Source organism: Anguilla anguilla, chromosome 17 (assembly GCF_013347855.1).
Source record: "Anguilla anguilla isolate fAngAng1 chromosome 17, fAngAng1.pri, whole genome shotgun sequence".
NCBI lineage: Eukaryota > Metazoa > Chordata > Actinopteri > Anguilliformes > Anguillidae > Anguilla > Anguilla anguilla.
In genome coordinates this window covers 7,453,210-7,477,785 of record NC_049217.1, presented here as the reverse complement: position 1 = coordinate 7,477,785, position 24,576 = coordinate 7,453,210, and the positions used below count along the sequence as shown (strand labels likewise).

General features: G+C 47.5%; 1 protein-coding gene across 1 annotated transcript; it reads left to right on the top strand.

Annotated features, from left to right (window-relative positions):
- Positions 1-1,956: 1,956 nt before the first annotated feature.
- Positions 1,957-23,979, top strand: mvp (major vault protein). Its single transcript, XM_035397532.1, has 17 exons — positions 1,957-2,233; positions 8,207-8,376; positions 9,510-9,705; positions 10,281-10,404; positions 10,665-10,796; positions 11,177-11,271; positions 11,857-12,093; positions 12,726-12,851; positions 13,639-13,836; positions 14,581-14,819; positions 15,473-15,670; positions 16,112-16,256; positions 17,379-17,590; positions 18,926-19,042; positions 20,165-20,291; positions 20,896-21,084; positions 22,374-23,979. Exons 1-17 carry the CDS (start codon positions 2,231-2,233, stop codon positions 22,491-22,493), a joined length of 2,628 nt encoding a protein of 875 aa, XP_035253423.1. The 5' UTR covers positions 1,957-2,230; the 3' UTR covers positions 22,494-23,979.
- The last annotated feature ends 597 nt before the right edge of the window (positions 23,980-24,576 follow it).

Here is a 24,576-nt window from a genome sequence, read left to right as displayed (position 1 = left end):
GTTTTTCATTCCAACTGACTCTCTGCCCAGGAATGCTGCAGCCGTAACCACGGTAACAGCGCCTCGCGGAAGGACTGGACGCTGCTGATCCGCTGGGCGCTAAGGTGTACAGGACCAATGGACGTGACCCCCCTTGGGAGCGCTATAAAATAATACAGTATTATGTAGCATAGAGAGGGTCGCGGGATATAGGTAGCGTAAATGCACAGACTTGTGTTTTAACATGGGCACCACGATAAGTGGACACTGCACTGAGAGAGATTCACCTGCGAGATGGTTGACGGAAGCATTAGTAATATGCTGCGAGAAGGGATTCATGGAGTGGGACCCTGTACTACATACGCGGTAGCCGCTAGATTGGCTCTGAACTTCTGAAGTCCGGCGTGTCTGAAGAGCACGAGAGTCATATTTCTGTTGAACTTTCAAAAGTGCTGTTAACTGCAAATGCTATCACAATGGATCTCAAAAGAGCCAGTGGCTGAAAATAGTAAACACTCGTTACAACTCATGTATACAGTAATCCGTTAAACTGGTGGAAATTCTGATTACGTCGGCTTTGATCTGAAGGTGGAAGAGACCGCTACACTTCTGAAATCAAGTAAATGTAATATCAAACCTTGTATCAATAAGTACTGTTTGGACTGTGAATTGCGATGGAAAAAGCTTGAAAGCTAAAAAATGTACTATTCCCCAATAATCTTGCAGTTTGCTACAGTACATGTGGTTTTCACTGAAAGTATTTAATCTGACGTATCTTCGAGAATCTGTATCTTTATTTATTTATGATTTTTCTTATTTATTTGGGAGGTGTTGAATGTACATATTTATACATATAAATTATATCTATACAATATTCACTGTATCTGCCTCTGTTCCTGTTCTTTTCCCCATGAAGGCTGCACTGTAACCAGTTCTCCCCAGTTCTCCCCAGACGGTAATAGGCCTACATTCTGATGTTCTCTCTTTTGGGTTGTGAGCTCCTCTCTGTGTAGAGACTGGGCAGGCTGAAATACGGACTGGTACGGACGGGTTAGTGGACAGGAGTCGACTAACACAGTATCAACGGAAGGATTGATTAGCACGCTGATTGGTCAGATTCACACCGCTGTCATCAGTTCAGACTAAAGAACAAAGTACAAATGCTTTGTCACACGGTCCGGGTAAGAGTGATCTATAGATTGATATGTTATTGTGTGGTTCTGTCAGAAAAAAAAATCGCAGAGATGTATCATTATTTCCCTAGATACTGAAATCTGAAAAATATTGCCCCCAGAGAGTGACCACATTGGAAACTAGAACGTAATAGTTCAAAAACAATTTAGAATACAAAATTCAAACACCAGATTTATTTGCTTGGGTGGGGAAAGAATACGTGTAAAAACCGAACTGATTCTGAGACAAAATGATTTTAGATAAAATGATCTTTGGGATATTTTACTGGAGTAATGCACCTGGCGAAGTTTTTAAAGTGAATACCGTGATCTTATAAATACGATCTTGCAACTTCACATTCCAGTTTAGAGAATTCTTTTTAGACAGCATGACTTAATTTGAATTTGACAAATAGCTGTTTTGAGAAAAAATGTGAAAGCAGGTTTGATTATTTCTCCTTGAATGCAAGTCCTACATTCTTATATTAACAGTTTTATTAAATATTTAAATGGTTTGTGGTACCAATATCAAAATAGAGGTCGCATATTGCACATTTTAAATGACACATAAAGTAGGCTAATTTTTCCTCGCAGATTTTGGGCAGTCCATATTCAGAATGGCTACCAATAAACAATGAAAAGCAAGTCAGCCATTGAATTTCGGGATGTACGCTAGTATTGACTTCCAAAATCACACACAATTTAGCCTAGATAGATGGAAAATTAGACGCCAACGTTTGCACCCATTCTGTCATCAGATTCAACTGTCAGGTAACTGCGTAGTCCGCGACTTCCAGACATTCCCCGCATTGCAGCAACGAACAAACAAACGTTGACACGACTCCGGATATTTTGTGCTCGGATTCATTCTAGTCTTTTTATTTATACGGTTCGGGCAGAGTAAGCGAATTCAATCTAGCTACTGGATCAGATGGCCAGTCGGTAAATGACGCGTGTTTTCCGGATACCTCTTCCGGGATCACGCCCACGTATTTCCATACCTTAAAGACAGAAAGTGAAGTTCGTATTTAAAGAAATTTACGCACGGAAGGATCTTCGGGGAACAAATAAAAAAAATAATGGTAAGACAGCCACTTTGTATTCTTTTAATGTACAATCTTGGACATCAGTCCAACCGTTAAAACGGGGATTGTTTGATGGCAGACTAATCAGTTTAGCAATGACGTTAACAAACACAGGTTATGTCGACATAACCCCTAGTTTGTTAAAAAAGAAAATAAAAAACCTAGTTTGTTGGTGACTGTTTTTGAAAGGAAGACTTTGCACGAAACCAATTATTCAGTTAACACTTCCTGGTTCCTGTTTTTAACAAAGCTAACTAAATTGCTCAAATGTCCGTTTTCACTGGCGTTTTGTGTAAGGTTTTTGTTGTTAAATGTTGTGTATCTTATGAATTTTGTATTTTCATCTGAGAAAAGGACTGTCTCCAGATCGACGTATGAACTTGTTTTCACGCCCTCAACGGTTGTTCACAAACGTCAAAACTCATGTCATTGTTTATTATGTGATGATAGATTGATATTGAAAAGGTGGTGGGGTTGCGAGTTTAATGCTTAGCAACCGTGAACAGTGCATGGACTGCGACTTGTCCCACTGGAACAAAAGGCAAGAACCAAACCTATCTCTGAATCTCTCTCTATATATATCGGTTTCTCTCGCGATACCGCTGCTTCCGTTTCATGTCCCATAGTTTATGTTCTCATATTGCATCCTCTTATTATAGAAACTTGCTTCAGTGTATCGTCCCTCCTCAGCATGACTGGTACAAAACCGAAGGGCTGATTCAGTCCCTATTGTTTTTCTCTGAGTTTATTTGAGGGCCAAGCAGCAAGGATCCCACTAGCTACACCGCTGCGGATATACAGCAATTAAAAAAAAAAAAAAAAAAAAAAAAAAAAACACTGACATTCTATGTTATCCACTGGTTTCGATTGATATTTTGACTGTTCCCATTCCGCAAATAAATTAATAAATGAAATAGAAACTAAATGATTTTGCTTAGAAAGATACGTATTTAGAATTTTAATGAAAATATACTTGCAGACACACACAAGACAGAAATAAAGACAGGTCCATGCACATAATGAGAAATATGAGCCTGAGAGAGCATGCTTTTTTTCCAGCTTGTTCTTTTTCTAAATATATAAAAACAAAATATCACAGCTTTAGTCAGCCAAAAAACGTGATTAAATCAATGTGCTACTCCTTAACATGGTTATTATGTAACGTTTAAATCAGCCACAGGCCTAAACAAAGACATTTTAAAATGCAAAATGCATTTAAAACCGAAAAAGCAGCCTTATTCACGAGTCGCAATTCAAACAGGACAGTATGATTTTGATTTAGCTGAGTCCTCAGATTAAACTAAACATATACACCATAGTGGTTGGAAAGGAACTAACTGGGTTTTTGATCAGATCTAATTATAAATGCCATTCCAAACTAGATCTTTGCAATGTCGTAATTTATATATTTTTTAATTTTTTATTATTTTTTGTAATATAATAAAGGCCAGTTATCATCCCGTGTGTCCAGGTGGATCCCATTGCCGGGCTTTACTTCCAGCCAGGGGCGCCACCAGGGATTTAGGGCCCCATGAAAAGATCTCACATTGGGCCCCCTCAACCCCAGCAAACCCAATGTTCTAGTATTTCTGAGAGCCCCTGTCTGTCAGGGCCCTTGGAATCATCCTAACCCAGCCCTGGACCTGTCAGCTTAAAGTCTGCCATATTGGATTTATTGTAAATTTGAAACGTTTTTTTTTTCCTGCGACGATTTGAACAGTGCTTTCAGAATATGTTCAGGGTACTGGAGCACCCCGCTAGGTGCAGCTGGACTGTGCCGCCCATTATTCTAGGAGCTAATGGAAGTTGCAAAGACTCTGGGGATGTCCCCCAGCAGTTACTAAATGAATGACAGAAACAGGATTAAAATGCAAAAGTTCCAAGGTTTATTACAATTGAACAAATGTGAAATGAATATAAGAGCAATGTAAAATTCAGCCGTCGGTATGCTTGGTTGCTGACCCCTGTGACTTACCGAAGGCTGGACCTGTGGCTTGGGGAACAACAGACTTGGCTTAAAACAGAGAGGAATATGGCAGTGGACAACACGCACCGTGTTGTTTAAAATATGTATGACTTTACGCAGCGATGTCACTACAAGCTTTAAGTAGAGGACATTCACACCGTGAATGGTCAAACTTGTGAGGCTCAGACACTTACAAGCTATCACTAGGGCAATAAAAGGTATTAGCATAAATGTGCTACAACCCTTTCTGCTTACCACCAGATTTAGGGTTCTCCCCTCCCAGAGTCCACCATGTACAGCTCTGTACAAACAGACAAAAGGAAAAAAAAGAGAAGAAAAGCAACTGGTCTGTCCACAGAGGCAACACCCAGTCCTGCTGCCCCAATGCCAGGCAATATGGCTGACCGACTAGAAGACGAGCCCAACTAATGACTCCGATGAAGGGACAAACTCGGCATGCAGTAAGAGTGGCAGAGGGAATCGGCAGGGCTTCCTGAACAAACGTTCATTGGTCACCTTGTTAAAAGCCCAATATAAAACAATTTTAATATCCTCAAAATGTACATCCCTATCACTTTCAATGGCAATAAAAATGACCAAAGTTTGTTTAATATTATTAAAAGTATGTACCTGATATGCTGGGTTCAACACACACCAACGCAGACAGCAAACAATACACACGCACGCAGACACACATGCACACACACACTCACACACGCACACAGACACACACACACACAGCAGTCTTACTGTTCACCTGTTCCCTCCTCCTGGCCGAAACTGAACTGCTTACTGATAGCTCCTATCTGACTTAATTAATTCTCTGGACGTAAAATGGTGCTGGCCAGCAGCAGGTGCCATCAGCTACACTACATTCACTTTGTGACTACAAACCTACTCCTTCCGCAGGAAAGTATGGCAGCCATGAACTAATGAAGTGGAGATTAGGCATGGCGTCGAACAAAAGAGGCTGTATCTCAGTGAATTTACATCAAATCTTTATCGAAATTCGTGTCACGACCCAACTGAAGGGAAGGACGAAAGAGGGAGAGGACACACGATTAAAGGAGTAAACTGTAGTTTTAATGATGAATGCTCTGCACGGTGTACAGCGAAGGTGTTGAATGTCACAACAGCATTCCTTATACAGCATCCATTAGCTGCGTTTCCCTTTGTTGCGTAACGGCCATTGCATACCATCCGATTTCAACTGCTTCTGAAATCCTGTGCATAGTATTTTTCATCCTGTTCCGAGCTAACAGTGATTTTACTAAATACTTTTTGATTTGGATATGACATTAATTTCAAAGCCTCACCATTGCACATCAGGCAGCCTATATACAGTAGCATAGTCTTTATTCAGCTATATAAACACCCAGAATGCCATGCTGTGTATGCTGCGGCCAACCTCATGTTTAATTTACAGTGACGAGGCTTGGGACTCCCAATCGCTGCTTGCGGCTATACTTATATATTCTCATTGTATCGCACGCTGTCATTTTCTCTTTCCCATATTGGTGTCTGCTTTTCAAGTTATATGCAGAATCTTTGATTCAGAGATTGGCTTGTCTTGTGTAGGCTGTGTTTTAGCGGTATGGTGCTTGTGCAATAGGGCATTTCATGCTGTCGTTTTTGATCAATTGCTACCCTCTGTTTGCTCTGAGGGGTTTGGTCCGGGGGTTTGGTTGTCATGTGTGTCAGGATTGTGGTCTGACCGCTTGTGTGCAGTGCGTTGAAGTGCTCGCATTGTATTGGAGCTGCGTAACCAACTCTGGGTGGGGTTCAAAGGAATTAACAGTGCATTGCACAAGCCTCTGTTATCTTTCTATGTGTTTTACTGGTGTTTGTGCAGTGGTTGGAGGACAATCAGAGGAACCCTGGCCAATGGCGGCAGTGGGTTCTGCCGCCCACTCAGCAGGGAAGTAAGGCCCATGTAGGAGATGTGGGTGCAGGGCATTGGTGTTCTCACTGTGTCACATGACTCCAATCACTGTGTCACATGACTCCAGTCACTTCAGTGCACAGAGAATATGAACAGGTGTGTACACGTGAGAGACTCACTTCAGTGCACAGAGAATATTAACAGGTGTGCACAGGTGAGACACTGACTTCAGTGCAGAGAATATTAACAGGTGTGCACAGGTGAGACACTGACTTCAGTGCAGAGAATATTAACAGGTGTGTACAGGTGAGTGACTCAGTGCACAGAGAATATTAACAGGTGTGTACAGATGAGGGACGGAGTGTAGCACAGTGGGTAAGGAACTGGGCTTGTAACCGAAAGGTTGCAGGTTCGATTCCCGGGTAGGACACTGCCGTTGTACCCTTGAGCAAGGTACTTAACCGAAATTGCTTCAGTATATATCCAGCTGTATAAATGGATACAATTGTAAAATGCTATGTAAAAAAATGCTATGTAAGTCGCTCTGGATAAGAGCGTCTGCTAAATGCCTGTAATGTAATGTAATGACTCAATGCAGAGAGAATATGAACAGGTGCGTACAGGTGGATGGTAAAGCACAGAACGTCTCTGCGTTTAGGGACGTGTCTGGCCCAGTGCCTTCCACACATACCTCACCAGGGTGTACTGCTCTATATAAGACCAAAAACCTTTGCGCCATGCAGAAAATGTGCTTGAAGTGTGGTTTAATAACTAGACTTGTTTTTTCAAAGACAGCAGTAGAGATGTGCAGAGACTAGGTTGTGTCTATTCAACCAGCTAAAATATCTGTACCTATTTCAGTATGACATGAAATATGTTTTAAAAAAAAACATGGTTTTTCCTTGCATTGGGTAGAGCTAAGGAAGCAAGGAAAGGACACAAGGGGGTAAAATAAGCGATTGGAAAGTTTCCACAGTCAACGCTTCAGGCGAGAATACTTACAGACTGCGCCGCCAGGGAGACGCGCATTATGAGCTTTTACTTGATTAATGCCGCTTGGCGGGTTTCTCATGAGCGAGAGACGCTCCGTGGCGAACGAAGGACGATTCTGCGGTGCGCTCAAACCGGTCAGTCGACCAACGCTCGCGCGATTAACCAGCGAGCAGCCTGGAGCACTCACGACAGGCAGCATTCCATTCGAAGGGAGCGAAGGGAGCGAAGCTTGCGGAGGAAGTGATGCGTTAACGGCAGAAATCGCCACAGGAACGCAGCAACTCCAGGGATAGGCTGTGACCTGCGAAGGAGAGGATCTGTAATGGAACGGCTTGCATCCAAGCAGGGCTGTCCGGGAACAATTCGCTCAACTGAGGACAAAAATAAAATGCAGCCTAGCCCCCAGAAAATAGTCTGATCTTCCCCCACAATTAGTGGCAACCAAGGAGCACATCTTAGTAGGAAATATTTGTAGGAACTTAGTAGGAATTTGGAGCATTAGAAGGTATGAATACAGTTAAAAGGTAGTCAAAGCGAAGACCGCTCTACAGATTATGAGTTTTACAGTGAAAATTGTGTAATTAATGGTGTCCAGGCGCTCTATTAATCACCCAGATGTATCTGGAAGTGAACATGCTCCATCTCTGGAGCGGTGGGGTGGAGGCCGTCGGCACGGTCGCCCCCGGCTGACCTGGCAACCCCGTGCTCCCGCTGCTTATGGGAAAGGAAGGGTAGGTTTGAACACAGCAGTATGGTGGTGGAATAGGAGAAAGAAACTCCACAGTAAGACTCAATAATCAATGGAGAAAGACCAAAGGTGATCCTTGGAAACGAAGCCACTCCCCTCCCCCTACCAGGCACAAGGCTGCAGCTGATGACTAATCAAGATCCAGACACATGACTGCTGGTCATCACACCAACGCCGCCCTTGCCCTAACCGTGAATTAAATGGTGCATTTCCTGTCAGGAGTCCCAGTGCCCAGCAGGCACACAATGTCCACATGGTGCTGGCACTTCTGTTCAAAAACACAAAAAGCTTTATTCATAGAACTCCTGTGCCTTTGACCCTGCAGGCTCTAGAGTAATGCTCCTTCTCATTCTCTCTCTCTCTCTCTCTCTCTCCACACAGATGTCTGTAAGAAAGGGAGGAAGCAAGGGCCCGGAGGGAGGAGACGAGGGGATGGGCGCGTCGATAATTCGGATCCCCCCCCACCACTACATCCACGTCCTGGACCAGAACACCAACATCGCCCGGGTGGAGATCGGGCCCCGGACCTACATCCGCCAGGACAACGAGAGGTCGGCCACGGCGGTCGCGTAGCCGCGCGCGCAGTCGCTCGCGATTGCGGCACAACCCAAAAAGCGAATGTAGCGCGCGGTCCGTTTAACCTCGTCTGCCACATCAGGGGTCTACCGGCTCGCTGAGAACACAGCAGGAGCTCAGAGACAGATCCTCGATTCGTTATGCGCCGAGCAGTCTGCCCAGTGTGTGTGTGCAATGGGAAATAGAAAATGCAGTTATACCTGTTGAGAGCCATTATTGTCACGGGTCCAAAAATGTGAAAAAAATTAAACGAAGAGGTGTCGCACGTTCCCGATTACTGCTGGTTTGTTTTGTGGCTCTTAGGATAATGGCTACAAAAAAAATGAGGCTACTGTAATGTAGGTATATGATTGTGATCGTTTGTAAGAAAGACACAACCATGACGAGATGGCGCAGATCAATTATCCTGCTTGCGCTATGTCTGTAAGCACATCACACTGGGTTAACCTTTGTATCTGGCTGGGCGCTGGCCCCATAGGTATCAAGATCTTTAGTCAGCATGACATTGGCTTTCCAACAATACAAAAACATGATTACATTGTATTATGGAGAGCGTAAGGTTCACTTATTGCTGATTCAGAAGGATGTTTTGCAACTGAGCGCTGTCTCTTTATCACACCCACTGACTCCCTGTCGGCACCGTAAACAGTCTGTCTTCCTTTTGGGCGTCTGATAAGAGGTGGACTTCTGCAAACTGCCCTACACAATAAAGGAATCCAATTCTTTAAACTGGGATATTTTCACAACAAATTTGTTGAAGGTCCAAACATCAGAGTTTGGAATAGGCCCTATTCCTGATGCGTTTGCATCTTGGAGGTGTTCTTATAGTAGAACTTGCTCTTAAATATTACATCATAAAAACATAAAAACTTATTTGCAGGCCTGTTTCGTTGTTGAAATATGGCATGATATGCATGCAGCCGCCTGCCCCTACCCCAGCTAAGCTGCGCTGCTATTGGTCCAGAGGGCTGCGCAGGTGGACTGCGCAGACGGACTGCAGGCCCCTGCCCGGCCAGCTGCAGCGCACTCCATTAGGGGCATTTTTCTGGGAATCTTCTGGCTGCGCGAGTGTGACTGTGGGCGGTGTCTCCCTCAATTGTTTCCCCAGGGTGCTGTTTGAACCGGTGCGCATGATAGTGGTTCCGCCCCGACACTACTGCGTAGTCAAGAACCCGGTTGCCCGCGACGACGAAGGCCAAGTCCAGTTCGACCAGCTGGGACAGGCTAAGCTGCGGCATGCTGACCTGGAGATCCGTCTGGCGCAGGACCCCTTCCCCCTCCACCCAGGAGAGGAGATAGAGCAGGTCTGTGGCCTGGTCTGACCCACTCTACCTGTCTGTGGCCCTGTTTGACCCGCTCTACCTGTCTGTGGCCTTGTCTCCCCCGCTCTACCTGCCTGTGGCCCTGTCTGAGCCGCTCTACCTGTCTGTGGCCTTGTCTCCCCCGCTCTACCTGCCTGTGGCCCTGTCTGTAGCCCTATCTCACCTGCTCTACCTGTCTGTGGCCTTGTCCGAGCCGCTCTACCTGCCTGTGGCCTTGTCTCCCCCGCTCTACCTGTCTGTGGCCCTGTCTGAGCCGCTCTACCTGCCTGTGGCCTTGTCTCCCCCGCTCTACCTGTCTGTGGCCCTGTCTGAGCCGCTCTACCTGTCTGTGGCCCTGTTTGAGCCGCTCTACCTGTCTGTGGCCCTGTCTGAGCCGCTCTTCCTGCCTGTGGCAAGGAAAAACTCCCTGGTAACAGACTCAAGGGGGGAGCCCATTCTCCTGTGGTTGGCTCAGGGTGTAGGTTTAAATGGCCCACACGGTCAGTGAGTCTATGTTCACTTTGTCTCTCTCTATCATTCTATCCCTCTCTCTCTCTCTCTCTCTCTCTCTCTCTCAGGATATCACAGTCCTGCAGGTTGTGTACCCAGACACAGCGCTCCGGCTGCAGGCCCTCCTGGACTTTGAGGAGGAGGGAGGGGAGAAAAGAGTGGCCGGAGACGAATGGCTGTTTGAGGGACCAGGTGTGTCAGGCTGTCGCCACGGTTACGCGCTGTGCTGTCCCTGTGCTGTGCTGTGCTGTGCTGTGCTGTGCTGTGCTGGTTTGGTGTGCAGAAAATTGAGCATAATGTCAAGAAATGCAAAACATGCAGAAAGAGGACGGGACTTTTCCCCTTTATGCAACTTGGTGATGTTTCTGACAATTTATGGAAAAACAAGAGGGTCTGAAGGAAAACTGCAAATACTGTTTTGTTTATTTTTTTGCTGTTGTTTGTGTCCACAGGGACCTACATCCCCAAGAAGGAGGTGGTGGTGCTGGAGACGGTGAGGGCCACCGTTATCCAGGAAAACCAGGCCATTCGCCTGAGAGCACGCAAGGAGGGCGTGGACAGAAGCGGGGTGCACAGGGTCACAGGTGTTTTTCCCCGTACCCCTCTTACCTGTCTGAACCCCAAAACTCTCCTTGTGTACTGCAAAATTCCCTCTCTCCCTCTGTGTACTCCATAACTCCCTCTCTCCCTGTGTATATAATCCAGAACTCCCTCTCTCCCTGTGTATACCCCAGTACTCCCTCTCTCCCTGTGTGTACCCCAAAACTCACTCTCTCCCTGTGTGTACCCCAAAATTCTCTCTCCCTGTGTATATAATCCAGAACTCCCTCCCTCCCTGTGTGTACCCCAAAATTCCTCTCTCCCTGTGTGTAATCCATAACTCTCTCTTTCTCCCCCACTCCTCTGCCTCCTTCATGCTGTTTTCTCCCTCCCTGTCTCTCCTCCTTTCTGTTGCTCCCATCAGGAGAGGAGTGGCAGGTGAGCAAGGTGGGAGCGTACCTGCCTGGCGTCTATGAGGAGGTGGTGGACATCGTCAACGCTTTCATCCTCACCGACAAGGTTAGCTTCTCCCTCCCCCCTTTGCGTTCTCCCTTTGCATTGCAAAAGCATTCCTCCGGGTGACCAAAGCTCCACAAAGAAAGGATGTAACAAAACTGTCGCTGCCAATCAGCATGGTGGAATTGGTTTTAAATCTACTACGTATCCGATACCTGGCCATGTGACTTGTGTTCGACCGCCCAATCCGACCAATTCTTTAAATTATTTTTTTATCCCCTCTCTCAAGTGTTTTTTTCGTTACTCCCCATGGGATATGGTGTTGGCTTCCACGCTTTTGCCGGGAGACAAGTAAGAAAGACGTAGCTGGTCTCAACACACGGGTCCAAATTGTCTGTTTGTAAAATTGTGCGCATAGTTGCCCCAAAACGTGGTCTGAGCAGCATGGCCTGGTGTCTAAGCACAGCTCGTGTAGGACTGCCCTTGTTTACGGTGATGCGGGGCATCTGACCTCAGCTACGGTGATGCTGCTCGTCCGTCCTCGTGTTCGGTGATGCCGAGCGCGGTTCAGGTTCAGCTTTCTCAGGCAGAGTGGTTTTTCTCCCCGTGCCCGTGCCCGTGCTGACTCCCGCCTCTGCGCCCTCCCAGAAAGCGCTGCACATGCGCGCCCTGCGCCCGTTCCGCGACCAGGGCGGACGGGACCGGCGCACCGGGGAGGAGTGGCTGGTGACGCTGGACGACCGCGAGGTGCACATCCCCTCGGTGTCCGAGGAGGTGGTGGGCGTGGTGGACGTGACGGTGCTGAACCCGCGCCAGTACTGCGTGATCCTGGACCCGGTCGGGCCCAACGGCAAGCCTCAGCTGGGCCAGAAACGGGTCGTCAAGGTGAGGCTGGCGCGCGGCGTCGCGGTCAGTAAGGGCTGCGTTTCCCCTCACGGCCTCCGGCGAAGGGGGGAGTTCCCCTCAGCCACCGCCAATCAGCACTTCAACCAGTCATACGTCTGCAACCATGACTTTGCTGTGGGCACATTTTCGAGCTAGAAAGGCTCTTCAAAAAAGAGCGGAGGAACTAATTCCAAAAGCAGGAACTGAAAGACTTAGCTGGGTACAGGAAATGTTTGAAGACTGTTACAGATCTGGAGAAGGATGTGTGAAGTAATAACTGACAGGGTGCCTGTGTTAGCGTTAACTGCCAGGGCCCAGGTCTGACAGCGCTCCGCAAAGCAGAGTTTAGTTTCTATATCACAGAGCTATAGATCATGGATTGCTGATAGGTGTAAAACAGTAATCAGTTAGTGTGTGTAGATGTTCAATAAAGCCGAAGACTACAGTTACATCCCTGACTGATGAGCTTTTGTTTTTAATTTTAAAGATGCACTTTTATTTTACCTATGTATCATTTTCTAAAATGGACCTCTGTGTATGTGTGTGTACATGTGTTTGCATGTGTGTGTACGTATGTGCGTGTGTGTGTGTATGTGTGCTTGCGTGTTTGCGTGTGTTTGCCTGTTTTTCAGGGGGAGAAGTCGTTCTTCCTGCAGCCCGGGGAGACCCTGGAGCAGGGCATCCAGGACGTGTACGTGCTGTCGGAGGAGGAGGGGCTGGTGCTGCGGGCCATCGAGGCCTTCCTGGACAATGACGGGGTGAGCAAGAAACGGAAAGCAGGACGCGGAAGGGAGGGTGAGGTTGTGAGGGAAAAGAAGAGGAAGACCAGGGCGGAGGGAATTGCTGTGAAAAGTGGAAAGGTGCGTGGTCGAGGAAGAGGGCAGAAGAGAGTAAGATGGGCGGGGCGGCGAGGGGGGGGGGGGGCAGATGCTGGCTTCTGTTTGCTTTTGCTTTCACAACCCCATTAGACCCCAGAAAGCAGGTCCCGTAGCTTCACTGCGTAATCGCTTGTAGTAATGACCGATGCAGTGTAACGACAGGAACCAGCAGACAATGTCTGTAGTTCTAACAGCAGGGCTAAATGCCCCTTTTGTGCAGTTTTACTCTGTCGGGGTAGAAAAAAGAGGGCAGTGGGGGCAGTTTTTAGAAATGGAGAATGTGTATGAGCGATAGAATTGAGGTTATTTTGAACAAAATGTTTTTGGAAAGTATTACCTTGTTTATTAAATCCTTCCAAAGCCCTGTGTATAGCCCCTCCTGCAGCTTTTCACTAACCGACTTTCCTCTTTCCGTCTTTTCTTTTCCTCCTTTTAACCTTCCATCCATTCTCCTTTCCTCGCTCTCCCTCTATTCCTCTCTCTGCTGCTCTTCCACCCATTGGCTCAGTACATGAACGAGCTGCCCCGCCCAGCCCCGCTGCCCCGCCCACCCCCGCTGCCCCGCCCAGCCCCGCTGCCGCGCCCCCCCCAGTGCCTCTCTGCCGTCATAACCCTTGTGTCCCTCCTGTTCACGCTCGCCCTCTCTCTCCCTCTCTCCCCCTGTCAGCCCGAAGAAGAGGAGGAGGGGGAGGGGGAGGGGGGTTCAGGAGGGGGGCGTGTCCCCCGTCGCCCGGGCGACCGCTGGATGCTGCGCGGGCCCATCGAGTACGTCCCTCCGGCCACCGTGGAGGTGTTGCTACGGCGAGAGGCCATCCCGTTGGATGAGAACGAGGGAATCTACGTGCGGGACATCAAGACCGGGAAGGTGAGGTGGACTTTCGCGGGGGAAAAAAAAATAAGCAGGCAGTGCAGCACAATGGCTGGAAAACTGGGCTTGCAGCGCTGTGGCTGGGGGTTCGATTCCCGGCTGGTACTCTGCTCTTGTGTCCTCGGTCCAAGTTCACTTGCTTCAGGAAAATATTCATCTGTACAAATTGATAAAATGTGAGAATGTACGCTGTGTTAGTTGCTCTCAGTAAGAGCGTCTGCGAAATGTATAAAACATAATGTAAAACAAGTGGAATTAATAGTCACACCCTCCGGCACCCTCACCCCTGTCTAAATGCCGATTTGGACTCAAGGCCTTTAGTTCAAATTTATGTCAATCCATGTTTTCTTGTTTTTGTATTTCAGTCCTTTTTTCAGCGTGTTCTCAGTCATGCTCATTTTATACATCACCCTCTTTTTGTTGTTGTTGTTGTTGTTGTTTTTTATAGCGTATGTGTAATGATGATGGTATGTTATCATGCACCTGTCCAGTAGCGAGAGCTTCCCACACCACATGATTGCACGCACCCGTTCAGCAGCATAAAATGCGTTCGAACTCATTCAGGTGGATGGCCCTGACGAAGGCACTTGCTGCCTGAACGTTGGTTCGCTCTAAAATAATACACCCTCACGCTCCTTTTTTGACGTTAATGACCAACGAATTAGGCCCCTGTTTAGCCCTGAATTTGTGTAGCCTGCTTCCTGTCTCCCTGATTGGTTGCCTCGTAACTTCCTTGACCAGGTCCGAGCCGTGATTGGCCACACCTACATGCTGACCCAGGACGAGGAGCTGTGGGAGAAGGACCTGCCGCCGAACGTGGAGCTGCTGTTGCCGTCGTCCCGGGACGCGCTGTCGGACCGCGGGCAGAGGGGCGCCTTGCCGCCGGACGCCAGGCCCCGAGACAAAACGAGAGTGGTGACCTACAGAGTCCCCCACAATGCCGCGGTTCAGGTCTACGACTACCGCGAGAAGAAGGCCAGGTAGCTCCGCCTGCCCCTCTCCTCTCCCCGTCAGATCTGACTGGTCTCTCTCACTGTCTCTCACTGTACATCCTCACAGAAGTTGTAAATGTTCATTCATTTGTACCTTTTCTTAGCCCGTAGCTGTGTAGTGTACTGGGCTAGAAACTGGTCTTGTGAATGTAAATGCTGTGTAAACAGTTGTGTAAGTCGCTCTGGATAAGTGCATCTGCTAAATGCCTGTAATGTAAATGTAGCCCCTCATAGGTGTATTTTGAACAAGACCAGGTCAAGACCTAGTATATGGCTGGCCTAACGGACGTGATCCGGCCGACCAATGGTGTAACTTCATCACTCACTCAGTCACTCATTCAGTCACAGACATTCACATTTGTAGGGCTGTCCCCGCTGTTGCGGCCCAGCCAAAAAGGAATGGGAAGATTCATTCCTTGCTTTTTACACCTTGGATTTAAATTCTGGAAGTCTGGGAGATTCTGTCTTTTATCTTCAGGATGAAAGCTAGTGTTGTATATTTTCTGTGCCTCGTTACTACATGCACAATAACATTATCATGATGTCATAAGTATTCTATCTTCGGTCTCTCCTGTTGTAGTCATAGTGCAGTAGAGAGATGGGGCTGTAACGGTGCTCTCTCGGTTCTCTGGCTCTGTCAGGGTGGTGTTTGGGCCGGAGATGGTGATGCTGGGCCCGGATGAGCAGTTCACCATCCTCTCGCTGTCGGGAGACAAGCCCAAACGGGCCAACGTCATCAAGGCCATCTGTCTTCTGCTGGGGCCCGACTTCTGCACTGACATCATCACCATAGAGACGGCCGACCATGCCCGGCTGCAGCTGCAGCTTTCTTACAACTGGTACTCTTTGTCTGTCACTGGGTCTTATCTCTGTGGCAGTTACTGATGTCTGCCTCTCTGTCTCTGTTTGCCCTGCACCCTCCCAGTTGACTGTGTATTCTATGAATAGCATCCACTGCTGCCTCAGAGGGTAGAATTGTGCGTGAGTTTACTCACCATTTGTTTGAGCACGGGCTTGTTGCAGAGGGTAATTAGAGTTCATCTCCATGGCTACGCCATACTGTGTGCATGTGAAACACCGCCAATCTGTTTGTAATGAATGTATACATAAGCTCCACCCATGTGATTTTTCAAGCAAGCCCGTCCACTTCTGCCACCCTAACAAGTAGCATGGCTAATCCACGCCCAAAAAGAGCACGATCCTGTTGGGTTAGACGGAAAACAGTTGTAAGTTCAGTTATGAACAGGGAGTGACATCACGGGCAACCGTCTGTGTCTCAGGCACTTTGACATCACGCCGCAGGCCGACGCCACGCAGGCGGCCACCCTCTTTGCCGTGCCCGACTTCGTGGGCGACGCCTGCAAGGCCATTGCCTCCAAGATCCGCGGAGCCGTGGCGTCCGTGCAGTTTGACGACTTTCACAAGGTGCGCATCGCCCCCGTACCTCGCACACCCCCCTGTCTGCCCCCCCGTACCCCGCACACCCCCCTGTTCACCCCCCATACCTCGCACACCCCCCTGTCTGCCCCCCCCATACCCCGCACACCCCCCTGTTCACCACCCATACCTCACACACCCCCCTGTTCACCCCCCATACCTCACACACCCCCCTGTTCACCCCCCATACCTCACACACCCCCTGTCTGTGCCCCCATACCTCACACACCCCCCTGTTCACCCCCCATACCTCACACACCCCCTGTCTGTGCCCCCATACCTCACACACCCCCCTGTTCACCCCCCATACCTCACATACCCCCTGTCTGTGCCCCATACCTCACACACACCCCTGTTCACCCCCCATACCTCACACACCCCCTGTCTGTGCCCCCATACCTCACACACCCCCCTGTTCACCCCCCATACCTCACACACCCCCTGTCTGTGCCCCATACCTCACACACCCCCCTGTTCACCCCCCATACCTCACATGCCCCCTGTCTGTGCCCCCATACCTCACACACCCCCCTGTTCACCCCCCATACCTCACACACCCCCTGTCTGTGCCCCATACCTCACACACCCCCCTGTTCACCCCCCATACCTCACATGCCCCCTGTCTGTGCCCCCATACCTCCAATTATTATTTCACAAGCCCTTTCCTTAACGTAATCTGACATGTTGGTAGTCATGAGCTACAGCTGCAGACTTCCCATCATCCTCTGTGGAATTATTTAATTGTGCTCTGATACAGGAGCAAGCGAGTGTTGCTGTGTACAGGTATTTAGAACATTAAGCCAGACTAGCTGATTAAGGTTAAGGTTATCTTTATTGTCCCACTTGGGGAAATTTGTTTTGCAGCCAGGGTTCACATAAAGACAGAATACAAAAGGGCAACATCACGACAACATCAACACAATTAAAACACTGAGCTAGTGCAGGGAAATGGAAATCCATACCAAGTGCAAGTGTGCAAGTGTGCAAATGTGCAGGGGTGGTATCTGTCATTGGATGGGAGCCGAAGTCCGCCGAAGCGTGGTGGTGCTCCAGGACCCGAGCTGTCCACCCAGAACCCTGTGAAATTACCCCCCCCCCCCCCCCCCACAGAACTCCAACCGGATCATCTGCTCGGCGGTGTTCGGGTTCGACGAGAAGCTGGCGGTGCGGTCCAGCATGCGCTTCGGCCAGAACGGGCTGGTCATCAGCAGCGTGGACATCCAGTCCGTGGAGCCGGTGGACCAGAGGACCCGAGATGCCTTGCAGAAGAGCGTCCAGCTCGCCATTGAGATCACCACCAACTCCCAGGAGGCTACCGCCCGGTCAGTGCCCTCCGTCTCTGCTCCTTTGTCTGCCTCTCTTTCTCTCTAGGACTCTATCTCTTCCTTCATCTCTATATCTCTCTCTCTAGCTCCATCTCTTCCTTCATCTCTCTTTCGCTGTCTATCTCTTCCTTTATCTAGCTCTATCACTTCTTTTATCTGCCTATCTCTCTCTAGCTCTTTCTTTATCTCTGTCTCTCTCTCTAGCTCCATCTCTTCCTTTCTCTACATCTCTCGCTTATTTTATCTTTCCGTCACCCAGTTCAGTAGCTAATGAAGTAAAGATTTTGCCAAGTTCACAAGCCTGTTGAAAGTTAGGTAATTTCCATGATGGTTCCTGGTTAGCTGCTATTAGCTAAATATTTTTGTACATGTAAACTGTTGAACAAGGCTACCCTCTAACGTTATCCCAGACGGTTACACCAAGCCCCAACACTGCAGACGGCTGTTGTCCCAGAGGTCCTGTTGTAAAACGTCCACGGAGTACCAAATCGAGGCTATGGTACACCCAAGGCTTTCTGACACCGTGCAAACCGTGGATTTTTCTAGGTCACAATCTACCGTGGCTACTTATTGCATTTTTCAAATTACCTTCCTGTCACTCTAGTCTAATTATATAATAGGCTCCTAAGTCAAACAATTATGTGGCAGAGCGTGTGTTGAGGCAGCCTTTGCTCCGATACTGGACCCTCTGGTTGTGTAGACAACAACTCATACTGGATGCTGCTGGCAAGCAGTTGTGGCTAACATGATCTATCTGACAGGTAGCGTTAACTTACCTAGCAGGCCTAGGAAATCTACCTAACTTCACCGACCACACAACGTTAGCGAACATTTCCCTCTTCCAAGAGCTAGCTGCCAAATGAAGTAACTTTATCAATAATAGCTACCAAGCTACTTAGGTGGCTAAGTTCATTGAAGGTACAATTGGCTGGTAAAAATAGTTCAGATATGGTGCTGGATTTTGCTGGATTTCCATCAAAGCAGCTCTTTCAATAATTGACTGTTCCCTGATGGAAAAACAAAACAAAAAAAAAAAACAGTTACCAGCTGCAGCTTTAACTGGATGAGCGCACAAGCATCCCCCATTAAGATAATTACACATAATGAACATACGTCTGGTGTAGTGAGGGCTATTAAACGGGGTTGAGCCAAACCGATGCATCATATTTGAGCCAAAATGGACATGACTTGTTGTTTAGTGCTGTTTATTTCCTTTGGTTTGACTGCAGTGAGTGTGTCTGTGGCAGTCTGTCTGACCCCTCTGGTCTAATCCACCTCTCTCTCTCTCTCCCTGCCTCCCTCCCTCTCTTTCTCTCTCTCTCCCTCTCGCAGGCACGAAGCGGAGCGTCTGGAGCAGGAGGCCAAGGGCCGGCTGGAGAGGCAGAGGATCACGGACCAGGCGGAGGCCGAGCGAGCCCGGAAAGAGCTGCTGGAGCTGGAGGCGCTCAGGTGAGCGCACTGCCTCGCTAATGCTAACGGCTCACTAATGCCAGCGGCTTGTTAATGCTAACAGCTCGCTAATGCTAACGGCTTGTTAATTCCAGCGGCTTGTTAATGCTAATGGCTCGCTAATGCTAAGAGCTCGCTAATGCCAGCGGCTTGCTAATGCAAATGGCTCGCTAATGCTAACGGCTTGCTAATGCAAATGGCTCGCTAATGCTAATGGCTTGCTAATGCCAATGGCTCGTTGGCCAAGTGAGCCCTAAGTTAACTACATTTCATTTTCCGAATCCAGCAGTTTTAACCGCTAACACATCTCGTTTAATGTCTGAATTCCGAACACAAGTGCATCAATAGTTAGAACACCTCACTTATCCAACATGTAGCATATATTTATATTAATTTAATTTGGTAATTATTTATCAAAGATGTCAGTTACCAGAGTGGAAATGTAGAACGCCAGACCTAGAAACAGGACCCAGATGCCCACTTCCAACTGACTGTTAGAAACTGACTGCTCACTAAAAGAAAGGCGCACATTTTATCTCCTGAAGAGAAGGGGGGTACACTCCCTGTTCTCCTGGCCCGTGCAAACTTAATTAATGATCAGGGAGGATCCAAGGAGTACTGCTTTTTTCCCTTTTAGTTATATTATTACTGGTTCAGGTCAATAATAAAATACAACTCATCTTTTTAAAATTATAGGTACATTTTTACCCTCTCTTCTTGAGAGCATTATGGTGACATTATATATTAGGATTTTAAGATATTTTTAGGAGGGACAGCTTTGGTCCTTACAGGAATGATTGTGAGCTACTACGTAGAGACACTAGATCAAGCAACAATTAAACCAAGTTTCAAAGTCAGCAGTGACACTGACTTCTGCTCTATTTTGGTATGTATAATCCCTTTGAAGTTTGGCCAAATGGTTCATTAGAGGTTCCCAACGGGCTAAAGGGAGCGGCATCATGGGTAAACATTTCTGCTACCGCTGTAACAGGGCCAGCCAGTGCTCATGTGTCAGTGTTAATGTTTCTCTCTCCGTCTCTCTCTCTCTCTCTCTCTCTCTCTCTGTCTCTCTCCCCCCCCCTTTCTCTCTCTCTCCCTCCCCCCTCCCCTCTCCCCTCTCAGTGCGGCAGTGGAGAGCACAGGTGCGGCGAAAGCGGAGGCCCAGTCGAGGGCAGAGGCGGCTCGCATACAGGGAGAGGCGGCCGTGAACGAGGCCAAGCTGAAGGCCGAGGCCCAGAAGATAGAGGCCGTGCGTACCCTTCCCTGTTCAGCGCACTCCTGAATCCCTGAACCCCTGAATCCATGAACCCCTGAATCCCTGAACCCCTGAATCCCTGAACCCCTGAATCCATGAACCCCTGAATCCCTGAACCCCTGAATCCCTGAACCCCTGAATCCATGAACCCCTGAATCCCTGAATCCATGAACCCCCTTCCTACACCAGTCACATCAGTCACTGTTCAGCGTACTCCTGAACCCCCATCCTACACCAATCACTGTTCTGCACACCCCTGGACCCCTGTCCTACACCAATCACTGTTCAGCATGCCCCTGAATCCCTGTTACACATAGCTACTGTATCTCACTCACTATTAATCTCTCATTTTCGTTTTTCTTTCTCTGGTACATTTCCACTCTCATTATCAAACAGTGACCAGAAAAGAAGATGTGCAAAATACCGATAACAGCATTTACCTCAAAATCCTCTCTGCCCCTGTAGACAGCAGTGTCCTACAGACAGGCAGTATCCCAAAACTGCCTCTTTTTCCCTCCTCAATGCTTAGATTTCAGTCCTGCTTATATCAAATGAATGGGAGTATAGGGCGTGACCTTTGACCCGTGTGTGTCCCCAGGAGGCGGAGCTTGACCGCCTGTCAAAGGCGCGAGAGCAGGAGCTCTTCTATAAGAAGGAGATGAACCACCTGGACGTGGAGAAGCAGGAGAAGCTGGCGGACATAGAGAACCAGCGCTTTAAAGCGCTGGTGGGCAGTCTGGGAAGTGACACTCTCAAGGAGATGGCCCGGGCAGGACCTGAGCTACAGGTAACCCCTCTCTCAGCATGGCGGCCCCCTCACCTGTCTGATCTGTTCACCTGTCTGACCTCCTCACCTGTTCACCCATCTGACCTGTTCACCTGTCTGACCTGTTCACCAATCTGGCTTGTTCACCGGTGCACCTCTCTGACCTGTTCACCTGTTGACCTGTCTGACCTGTTGACCTGTCTACTTGTCTCGCCCCTCCTGTCAGTGTACTGCACTTCATTGGCTGGGTGTTAAAATGCAGGACACAAGCTTGTGATTGGAGGGCGAGCTGCCATGAACCCATGATGGGTGGAGCTACAACAAGCTCTGACAAAAAAAAAGCAAAAACTGACAGCTTTGGATCAATCAAAATGTGTTTTGACACATATTGATTGTACTGTTGCCAGCAAAAGTTGACGGGTGGTTCAAATCTTTGAGTGATGTGTGAGGAGATTTTGTATCGACTGATCGATGTAGCGCCTGTCATCCCTTTTAAGAATCTCGGTCGTTAACTGTTAAACAGGTGCCGATAAGCTCAACCGTCACCAAACCCTCTCCTGGGAGACGCACGGCAGCCATTTTGTGCCAGGACGCCCGGCACACCTCAGCTGGTGTGAAGAGGGCCTGAAGGAGTTTGGGAAATAGTACTGCCGTGTGATTGGCTGGTTTGGATAGACCAATGAGGAATTTAATAAGAACGACTGGGAACCTCTGTGTTTAGCGATAAGTGCCCCAGGATCTTTGATTCCCACAGTGAGTCCGGTATAAAGTCTCATCGGAAAGACAAAATTCTGCTTTATGAACTGTGACATAGTTTTATTTTTCTGGGGAAAGTGTGCCCCCTACTGGAACACCACGCAGAAATGCTGAAACATGCTCATACCTAAATTCAGTCAACACTTTGTCCTAACCTTTGCTGTGTTTCTGTCTGTACTGAACTGACCAGCACTGTGTTTCTGTCTGTACTGTACTGACCAGTTCTGTGTTTCTGTCTGTATTGTACCGACCAGCGCTGTTTCTGTCTGTACTGTGCTGACCAGTGCTGTGTTTCTGTCTGTACTGTACCGACCAGAGCTGTGTTTCTGTCTGTACTGTACTGACCAGCGCTGTGTTTCTGTCTGTACTGACCAGCGCTGTGTTTTTGTCTGTACTGTACTGACCAGCGCTGTGTTTCTGTCTGTACTATACTGACCAGTGCTGTGTTTCTGTCTGTACTATACTGACCAGTGCTGTGTTTCTGTCTGTACTGTACTGACCATTGCTGTGTTTCTGTCTGTACTGTACTGACCACATCTCTCTCTGGCTTTCAGGTGAAGCTGCTTCAGGCCCTGGGGCTTAAGTCCACTCTGATCACCGATGGCTCATCGCCCATCAACCTCTTCAGTACTGCCAGCGGCCTACTGGGGGCGCTGCAGGGCAAGGGGGAGTGAGAGGGAAGGATATTCTTTGCACCCCGGAAAAGGGTAGAGGTGGAGAGCGAGGTGACAGTTTAAAAAGGAGCAACGGTGGAGGGTAAAGTGGTGAGAGAAAATGAAAGGAATTATTATGCTTTAAATACTTTGAAGTAGGGCTTTCTTAAAGACAGGTGCACTCTCACCCAAGGTTAAAGGGTAAAAGGTAATAACGGTCATTTTCATGGTTTCAGTATTGTCAAATGTCCTCTCAAAATACTGAAACTGGAGACATTTCTGTCCAACTCTCAGTACTTCTTGACATTTTCCTACCATTTCCATTTAGCATCCATTCATTTCAGCTGCGCGCTGAACTTATTAAATACAGCTCAGAAAGCCATATTTTCATTTTCAGAAAATGCAACCTATTATCATGAAAAACATGGCCAGTGTAATTCTTATTAAATTTACTTCAAAACAGAGAAAATGGTTCATTTTGATGGGGCCTATTTTCAATATTTTAGTGCTTGCGCCAAACTACTTTACACTTATCGGAAAAACGCAATTGTTGTAAAGTTATTACAGTAAAAAGTACAAAGGCCAGGTTCTTCGCAATGGTGAATTATGCTGACAAAAGCAACTGTATGTCTCTCTGACTTCTTTTAATACTTTAATACTACAACAAAGGAGTTCTATAACTTGTGGTATATCCACATCTGCTAGATAGATGGACAATACTTTTTAGTAGGATAAATTGATTGAGAGTTGAACAGAACTATTATCACTGTTGTTAACCTTTAAGAGGCCAGGAACATGCAGCAGAATGTGCAAATGGTCCCCCCAAAGTAGACTTACTGTATAGAGGAATAACTGACATATTCACTTTGCTGCTTAAAAAGTACAATAAAATAAAAAAGATTCTGGTATGTTTGAGACACACATAATCCTCACTGCAACAAAAGAACAGTTTTCAGTAATAAACTTTTTTTTTGTTTGGGGGGGGGGGGGGGGCAGATCAAGGGGACAAATTCAACCTGCGTATTGTGGCGTGTATCCTTGTTTTTTGCACTGAAAATGTTTACACGGATAGTCAGTCTCACAATTGACGTACCATGTCTTCCAACATGTTTTCCATGCTTACATGCTGTTTTTGGACAAAAGCAGCTGATCTGGTGCCTTCCAGAACTTTTTGTTTTTGTTTTTTTGTGCAGTTTATACTCATGTTAACACTCCATCCTTGAATGTGGGAAATGTCTGTTGCCATCGAGTTGCCTCTTTGAAGTCAGATTCACCTGTACCCAGTCACATAAGTACGAAGTATATTTTCCTAAAATATGAAATTATATCACTTGAAGACAGTGTTTGCACCTTAAATACATTACAAGGTTTCTTTGGTGAGATTTGGACACGAGATGAATGTAAAGGGTTAGAACAGGGGTGCAATTGTGCTTTACAAGTATTTACTCCTAAATACTAACTGTCGCATCTGAAACTATGCATCCAATAAACTTACTTTTAAGGGAAATGCGGTTTGTGTCTTCTTTGTGAGTAAATCTGAAAGCTTTAATTCATGAACAAATGAGAACATTAAATCAATCAGTCCAGTCATATTTATACGTCATGTAGGGTGGTTTTGCAGAAGTGTGCCACTTATCAGACCCCCAAGGGATAACAGACTGTTTACTGAGCTAACAGGGGAGTCAGCAGGGTTTGATAAAAAGTGCAGTGGCAGTTACGCTGATCCTGGATCTGCGTTATGTAAACCTAAAGTTGGTGTGTTTAATAGATACAGAGGGCGCTGACTAAAGAAGAACATTCAAAAGTGAACAGTTACGAGTCGGCAGCCAATTACAAAGGTTAACCCGGTGTGGTTAAGTAGAGCACAAACTGTAGTTTGGTAGGAACAGGTGCGGGGTACCAGGGTCCCTGCAATGACTGGGGCAGTTATTTTAGGGCGTGGCAAAGCAGGGCGGGGCCAGAATGGAGCCCCGAGACTCCAGCCAGCACTAGACCCAGAGAGATTACTGACTCCACCCTAATCCCTCCACATGCTATCTTCCTCAGTCTCAAATATGCATCTCAAAATGCTGTTGTACTTATGATTGAGTGCGTGAACAGTGTA

Excerpts from the sequence above, each read along its gene's own strand:
- mvp (XM_035397532.1), top strand. Across the intron at positions 12,094-12,725 it reads GCCAGAAACGGGTCGTCAAG|GGGGAGAAGTCGTTCTTCCT; the intron begins GTGAGGCTGGCG and ends CCTGTTTTTCAG. Across the intron at positions 15,671-16,111 it reads CTGCAGCTTTCTTACAACTG|GCACTTTGACATCACGCCGC; the intron begins GTACTCTTTGTC and ends TCTGTGTCTCAG.